We start from the raw sequence: 7,486 nt of genomic DNA, 5'->3' as shown, positions 1-7,486 counted from the left end.
AAACAAAGTGGAAAGGGAATTGTGTTCTTCTATTTCTCAGAAGCAGGCAACGCAGCAGAACCCTTTCCACAATGTTGCGAAAAGCGGCAGCCACCATGGATCGCCACAAGCAGAGGTTTTAAGGCTATCTGCCACGCTCTCCCGCGTTCCTGCCTACATTGCTCATGATAGTACAGGCATTTAGATAAACGAGCACTGAAGCTTAATCATGTTCTCTGCAAGTGACGTTGGTGCAAGAATGAATTCGTAAACTCTGCAACAAAGCCTGGTTGGGGATCTAATCATGCGTGCGAACTTTGTTACGTGACTCCCGAAGTTGCCGAATATCGGAGTGAAAAGAAATACCAAAATACGAGCACGTGGTTAACGCCCCATTTGACTCGGTCCAACCCCGGTTTCGATGCCGACGCTGAGATAACACCAGATGTGTTCCGTAAGTTTAGCCCGCGGAACTGCTATATATGCGTTAAATGAGGAAATTACGAAGTGCTGCCTTAAAAATGAAAGCATGAAGTGTTCTCTTTCGTAGGAGTACATAACTAAATACAAAATACGCCTGTCTGCTGGGCGATATCAGTGCACGTTGATAAACGCTAGATGACTTAAATTAATTCACAGCCCTCTAGAACGACGCATTGCATAGCCTATGTTCAGCATTCGAACGTTAAATCATATATACAATAACTCAACGCAGCACAATGAAACACAACACAACACAACAAAAATTGGAGAGAACACTTAAGCTCCGCCTTAAGGGTATGACGTGATAGCGTAGTGGGTTAGACTTTCCATTCTAAGCAGTTTTCACCCCTTTGAACGCATTCTTTTTTTTAATTGCTTCAGTTAGATAATTGATCGATTGCACGCTTTAAATTTTTAAATTAGCATCATCAAGCTTTGGCTTTTCATTCTGAGCATTTTGACACCTTTGAGCCCCCTTTTCCAATATTTTCATTTCTTTGACTACTCCATTAATTATAATAACTTCATTAACTCGTCATCACCTATCACGCAACAGGATCAGTCATCGGTCACTACAACCACAAATTACCATGGTGCGATTTTTTTTACGCAGACCTCCATTATTTCAGACACGCGGTGCCGGCTACTTTTCGACCAAACCATCTGTATACGCTGTCGCGTTCAACATAACATACCGCGAGTCGGATGGCGCGAGGTCTCGCCTGTATGTCTGGAGAGGCCCAGACCAGAGCACCTGTGGCGGAACAGTGTCTCCACTGGTGGAAACAGCCCCGAGAAGTGATCTGTTCCTTGGCAAGATGAAATTCAGGGATCGGCTTCCAGTTATCGTTTGCACTCTCCTGGTTTTCGCCAAAACTTAGAAACACGTGGCGGACATTGGTGTCAGGTGGGGCTTTCTCGTGGACCCATGTTTTCTGGCACACGCTGCGCGAAACGCGTCTACAAACAGCCGATTGTCATCAAACGTATGAATGACTTCAAGCGGCGTCTTCAGTCAATGGCCCAGCTGCCCCTCAGCTTTCATGGTGGGTTTGCAGGCAGCGTTCATAGAGCAGCTGCCGAGATCAAAGCAGCCTAATATCCAGCAACTTCCATCAAAGCAGCCTCTTGACAGCCCCTGCTATCCCTCGCACAAACGCAGCGCTGGAAATTTAGCCAGACAAGAGTGCGTCATAATACTGTGCGCGTGCGTTTTTATTGCCTCATCATTAACTAATCACGCGCGCAGCCTATACACATTTCTTATTATGTAAAGAGTTTGTGTATGTTACCTCTCTCCCTATCCATTCTACATTCTACATTTCTACATTCAGCCTGCTATCCTTGATTTGCGCTGCCCCAGCTCAGGTGCTTCAGTATCGATGGGAGATGGCGGGGCTAGCAAAAATGTTATCCTTCCTTTTTATTATTGTTTTAATAAAACAACTACTACTACTACAAAAGTGCGTCTTGCATAGTGTGCTAGAGGTACTTCTTTTTTTCTTCGCGATTGATAAGCAACGCTTAAATGGTTGTCATTACGCAGCCTTGTCGATAGCGCTAAGCCACTTCGGAGATACAAAGTGGGGCGATTCATCTTGGCGACTGCAGAGTAGAAGGAGGGAGAGAGGGTCGCGTAATATCCTTCCCTGCCTTGCTCGAAACAGTCCGGATAGGAGCGCTGGTGGTGTCAATAAAAGCCGGCGCTCATGCGGTCAGCTTTCAAAAGGCCGGTGACCGCGGCATCGCACGGCTACAGACATCATGGAAGATAGCGACGCAGCGGGATTCCTGGCCAGCGACCACATGCAGCGTCACCAGTCGCTTCCGGAGACCACCTCGTGCGCGACGCTTCGGGCCAGGCAGAACGCCACCAGTACACCGAAGCGGGCGACCCGCAGCAGGACAGCCTGGAGCCACGCGGACTGTCACACGGACCCAGTCCCGCGGACCCGGCCCGGGACGTCCTCGGACCGTCACGGTCCGCATCCGTTCACCGCGGACGGACATCTTCCGACGCCCATCCGACCTCAGGCGTCGCCGGTCGAGATCGTCAGCTGGTTCGCCGCCGAGGCCAAGCACATCAGCGTGGTCAGCGGCCACCCATGGACTTGCGGTCCAAGCTCAGGGGAGCTGGTCGTCCCCGGACAGAGCCTGGCGAGCAGCAGCGGGCCCATCTGCCGCATCTGCCACGAAGGTATGCAGTGAGCCTTGTGTCAAACCAGTATCGTCTATACTGCACAAGTGGAGCAGTTGCTTTCACCCAGGCTACGTTTGCGGAAGGCCGTTTCGCATACTGCTGATGCTGTGTCATAGCCGCCTTGCCCCAACGAACTGGGTAGTGGAACATTTTTAATGGGCCATTTCCGCCTTGGCGACGGCAGTTATCGCGGAACTTGTCCGGGGGCAGACACGTTCATTTGGTCTCAATCAAACCACGCGAGCAGCATGTTGGCAATGGCTTGCTTACCTGTCAAAACGGAAATGCGTCGCTTCGGGGACCCAACAATCGACGAGATTTAGTGTCTCTAAGAGCGCTTTACGATCTTGCGATGCTACTTCAGACCGACTAAGCTTATCTTCAGCAGCAGCTACACCGGTCCACTTCTGAAAGCACGATCGTTGCATTCTTGAAAGCCATTTGGGGGGCGTTTCCTTATAACACGCTCTGCCTCTAAGCGAGAGTATCAATCCTTTTACCGTGCGCACTACCCGTTCATCGTTTCTTGCTCGCGACTATTCGTGCCAAGATCAACGCATTCTTTTTGTGTGCATTGCCTTCACCGTTTCACACATTTCAGCTCTTTCATGCTCGCATCATGCTTCGGATGTTACCGCGTGTTTCATGCCGCTGGCCATGGGTTCCGACTTCAGATTGGTGCAGCTCGTTTAGAGAGGCCCCAGATTATCCGCGAACAAACTGACGTCCCCACGGCGAGGTTTACGCTAGTTCGTACCTTGATGTCTCGCAATGGCTCCTACACCGTTCTGTGCTGTTTCCTCCTTTAATCCCTTAGTCTATCTCGTGCTATCCTCCTCCTATATGTTCACCAATATCAAATGAACTTCCATTCTCACTTCTTAGGTGACCACTCCGGGCCACTGACCTCGTACTGCGCCTGCACCGGAACCATGGGCCTCCTGCACTCGCGGTGCCTGGAGCGTTGGCTGAGCATCAGCCAGGCCGACTCCTGCGAGCTCTGCCACGAGCGCTTCCCGACGTCCCGAGTGCGCCGAACGCTGGCCGAGTGGTACCGAGAGGCGCCCGACCAGCGCCGAGCCCTCTACGCCGACCTCATCTGCTTCGTCCTGCTCAGCCCCATAGCTGGCATGGGACTCGAACTGTGTGTTCAGGGCGCCACTTCGCAGGCGACCACTCGGCAGATAATGCAGGCCGGCAGCCTGATAGCCTTATCGGTCCTGCTGATAACGGCTTTCCTCATCTGGTCCTACTTCACGGCCCGGTACCACTACCGCTCCTTCAGGTCGTGGCGGGAAGACAACGCCAAGGTGGTCCTGGTACCGAGGCGGGATGACGTCAGGGTCGATGTGGAATCGACCCTACCTTAACTTTTTTCTTGTAAATTAATTTTAGCGCTTTTAATTGCTTTTAGTCGAGCTGGACGTGCCACTGCGTGCTGCAACCTCAATCGGACAGTTTGTGCAATCTCCTGTCGATTAAAGGATTTATACCACACTGGACCATTAAATATCTATCATGCGAGTATGTTTTTGCAGGCTAGTTGGTGCCTAAGCATTCTGGGTTTTTTCCGCAAAAGACACGACACAAAAGAAACGAGGTAGACAGGACAAGCGCTTACTAACAACTCAGGTGTTTATTGATGGATGATTTCTTTTGTGTCGTGTCTTTTGCGCAAAAAACCCAGAATGAAAATATCTATCAATTCGAAACATCCTAGCGTGTACTGGCATTCTGCTAATGGCATTAGTTTCTGATTACACTCGCGATGGTGTATTTTAAGCGCCCTCATTTTCATTTCAGTCCTAGTTGAGTCCCAACTTTAGACCTCAGCCAGCTCGTCCCCCCGCCCTCTCCCATCAGATTGCTGGCAAGAAACTTTTCCAAAAGAAAAAAAGTCAAGAGCAGCTATTCGAGCAATCAGCCGAGAAGTTCAGAACTACTTGGCATGTGCAATGTCTCTGCCATTGGCGATAATGCAGTCATACGCTATGCTGGCAATAGGATTTGAGCACGGCAATTTCTGACGGATCATGGAACTCTCACGCAGCGCTGTTTAGTGTCGTAGCTACAGCGGCGCTATCACTATATCTGATAGTGATACAGCACTTGCTACTGCGAACATTTAGCATGGAGCCCTCTCGTCGCACGCATGCGCGCGCACTACACTTAAGTCTGTAATCAAACCGGTGGCACGAAGTGCCTACCCAACTGTCTCTTCTTCTGCTCGGCAAAGAGGTGTTGTGGCTTATGTTGCAGTGGAAACAAAACATGAAAGGGCTGAGCTAAGGCTGAAAATTCGCATTCGGTGCCTTTATATGGTAGTCAATCTTTTCAGCAATGCTTGGCGACTTCTCCACGCCCTCTTGTACAGTTAAATTTTTATTCTTTTTTTTGGAGCTGGATGACTTTCTGGCTGAAAACTGCCTGTCCAACTTGACCCATATCAAGAAGCTGTTAATCATCCACACGCGATATAATTGCCGTAAATTTCAAAAAGATGCATAATTTCACAGCGCTGCCTGGCACCGACACCTCGAGGTTTAGTCCTTAACATGACGATAAGAGGCAGAACATTCTGCAGGGATGCAGAGCGGGTACTACGAGCGACCAAACTGCGAGACAGAAGAGTAAGAATCAATTGGTTTCCGGCGCACGCGGGCGACGCGTCGGAACGCAGTGAGAACCACAATGAGACGGCACACGCAGCGGCGCGAGCGCTAACCAACCGCGCCCCGGCAACACACCGTCCGACGTAGTTCGCAGCCAAGGACCGCATGACGGATTACAGCGAAATCACGAAGGCCTGGCTCGCAGGACTCTCCCACCCCCGCACCCGAGGCTGAGTCGAGCGGAGGCGGCACTACTGAGACAGCTCCAGACCGGATCGCTACCGAGCCCGGGACTGATGCATCGCATGTACCCCGAGACCTACCCGACCGATACGTGTAGAGTCTGCCGGAGGGAGGCGGCAGATCACACGCATATGCGGCAGCAGTGTGGGACCCGCATAACAAGAAAGACATTGCTCAACTGGAGCGTGTTCAGCGAAAAGCAGTTCGTTTTATTTATGGGAAATATAGAAGGATAGACTCTCCAACTGCATTAATTCGAAAGAGTAATTTACAGTTCTTGGCAATAAGAAGAAAAGTTACCCGTCTAGTACTGCTTCATAATTACATGTCTGGAAATCTGAAGGCAGATCTTCCTGATTGTGCGAAGCTGGCGAGCACTAGGAGAACACGTCATGTACGTGAGCAGTCATTAGCACCAATTTTCGCGCGAACTAGTGGGTTTAAGAACAGTTTTTTCCGAACACTGTCGCGGAGTGGAATGGCCTTCCTTCGGGTCTATGTAAGTCTAGGAATTTTGAGAAGGAGCTCAAGAACTTATTGTATGGCTCCCAGTGTCTTGTTTGATGACTCTGGTTTTGTGTCCTGTTTACTGACTCGCGGTTTTGTAGCTGGTGCTCTTTTAGAAATTTTTTTAGTTGTATGCCCGTCCTGCTTGGGCCAACTCTGGCTTGCAGTATACTGAAATAAATAAATAAATAAACATCTTGTGGGACTGCATCAAAAATCCAAAGGAAGCAAGATCAAGAACAATCCCGCCGCGGCTGGAGGCAGCGGCGAAGAGCAACGACCAAGACCAACAACTATGGGCCGTCCAGCAGGTCCTCGGCGCGCTCGAAAGGCAGGGACCCAGCGAGCCGGCAACGGCGAGCGGAGACCCGCGCCGAGTAACGGCAACCTCGTAGACGACGTAGGCCCTCGTCGGGGCGCGCGAGCGCCCAACTGCAGGCACAAATAAAGTTTGCTCCAATCCAATTGCAGGCTAGATAGACAGTGCTACATATTTTTCCGGATTTCTAACAAATACTTGTCGTTTCACGCTTCCTCCCCTCACAATGCAATATAACCAGCAAGCGCAAATAAAATTTCTTGTTCAACCCTTATAGCCTCCCGGTTGGGCTCGATATGCTGCGCGCAGTTTTCTGCTGTTCGTCATCTCCACTGATACAATCTAGCAGTTTTCGCTTTTTGTCGTTGGCTCAGAAGACGCCACGCATCTACTATTGTCTGATCGGTGAGTCGGTGGTAAGGAGCATAAAAATTAGCCGCGGTTCAACCACTGCTGAACCTGGTTAGAGAGCGAAAGCTGTGGTGTATCGGGCAAGTAGACGCGGCTTGGCGCCTGTAACGTTGTGTGCGTCCCGGACACCGGATAGGCAGCGCTCTTACCCTGCCGCCATGACAAGTGGTAGTTAATGGTAGATCGCGAGCGGTTGGCCACCCAATGAACGCTATACGTGCGCTCCTCGCCGCACCTCTCGATGGAGTCTAAAGTCAAGTCCGCGGCTGCGGCTTAAATTACCCCCCCCCCCCCCCCCCCCCAAAGACTGACGTCACAACGGCAGTTCCCATCGCACATCACACGATTGTCACGTTACTATTCTACCGCCCTCTACCAGCGAATCGAAAGGTCGAAGGTCGTGACCATGTGGTGCGACACTATGATGGTTCAGAAGTTTATGCTGGAGGGCTTAGCTGTGGTGCGACTTTAGCCATTCACGACCTCTAGCTCGGCAAAGGTCAAATTTAGTGCCACTCGAAGCGCGGCTCTACCTAGCGTAGTGAAGCTTTCGCTTCGAAAATGAAATGAAAAATCGAAGGTACGGAACTATGACGCACTGGCCCTGACCAGAGATGGCGATTCACGTGTGTGAAAACAAGGCTCGTGAATCTTCAAGATAGTTATCAGAGCCTGCTACGCCTTACGGGAAAACAAAAGCTTATTCGAGATTCCTCTACGGAAACTTCGCTT

At 50.6% G+C, this 7,486-nt stretch overlaps 1 protein-coding gene across 1 annotated transcript; it reads left to right on the top strand.

Moving 5' to 3' along the window:
• Positions 1 to 2,026: 2,026 nt before the first annotated feature.
• Positions 2,027 to 4,150, top strand: LOC144135507 (E3 ubiquitin-protein ligase MARCHF2-like). The gene is made up of 2 exons (XM_077668158.1): positions 2,027 to 2,659; positions 3,548 to 4,150. Exons 1-2 carry the CDS (start codon positions 2,227 to 2,229, stop codon positions 4,030 to 4,032), a joined length of 918 nt encoding a protein of 305 aa, XP_077524284.1. The 5' UTR covers positions 2,027 to 2,226; the 3' UTR covers positions 4,033 to 4,150.
• Positions 4,151 to 7,486: the final 3,336 nt, after the last annotated feature.

This window comes from Amblyomma americanum, chromosome 5 (assembly GCF_052857255.1).
Source record: "Amblyomma americanum isolate KBUSLIRL-KWMA chromosome 5, ASM5285725v1, whole genome shotgun sequence".
Lineage (NCBI taxonomy): Eukaryota > Metazoa > Arthropoda > Arachnida > Ixodida > Ixodidae > Amblyomma > Amblyomma americanum.
This window is presented reverse-complemented; position numbering and strand designations above follow the sequence as displayed.

What these genes read in the sequence shown, in the direction of transcription:
- LOC144135507 (XM_077668158.1), top strand. Translation starts at nt 2,227, where the DNA reads ATGGAAGATAGCGACGCAGCGGGATTCCTGGCCAGCGACCACATGCAG. An exon ending in CTGCCGCATCTGCCACGAAG is followed by an intron (nt 2,660 to 3,547) that starts GTATGCAGTGAG and finishes CTCACTTCTTAG; the next exon opens with GTGACCACTCCGGGCCACTG.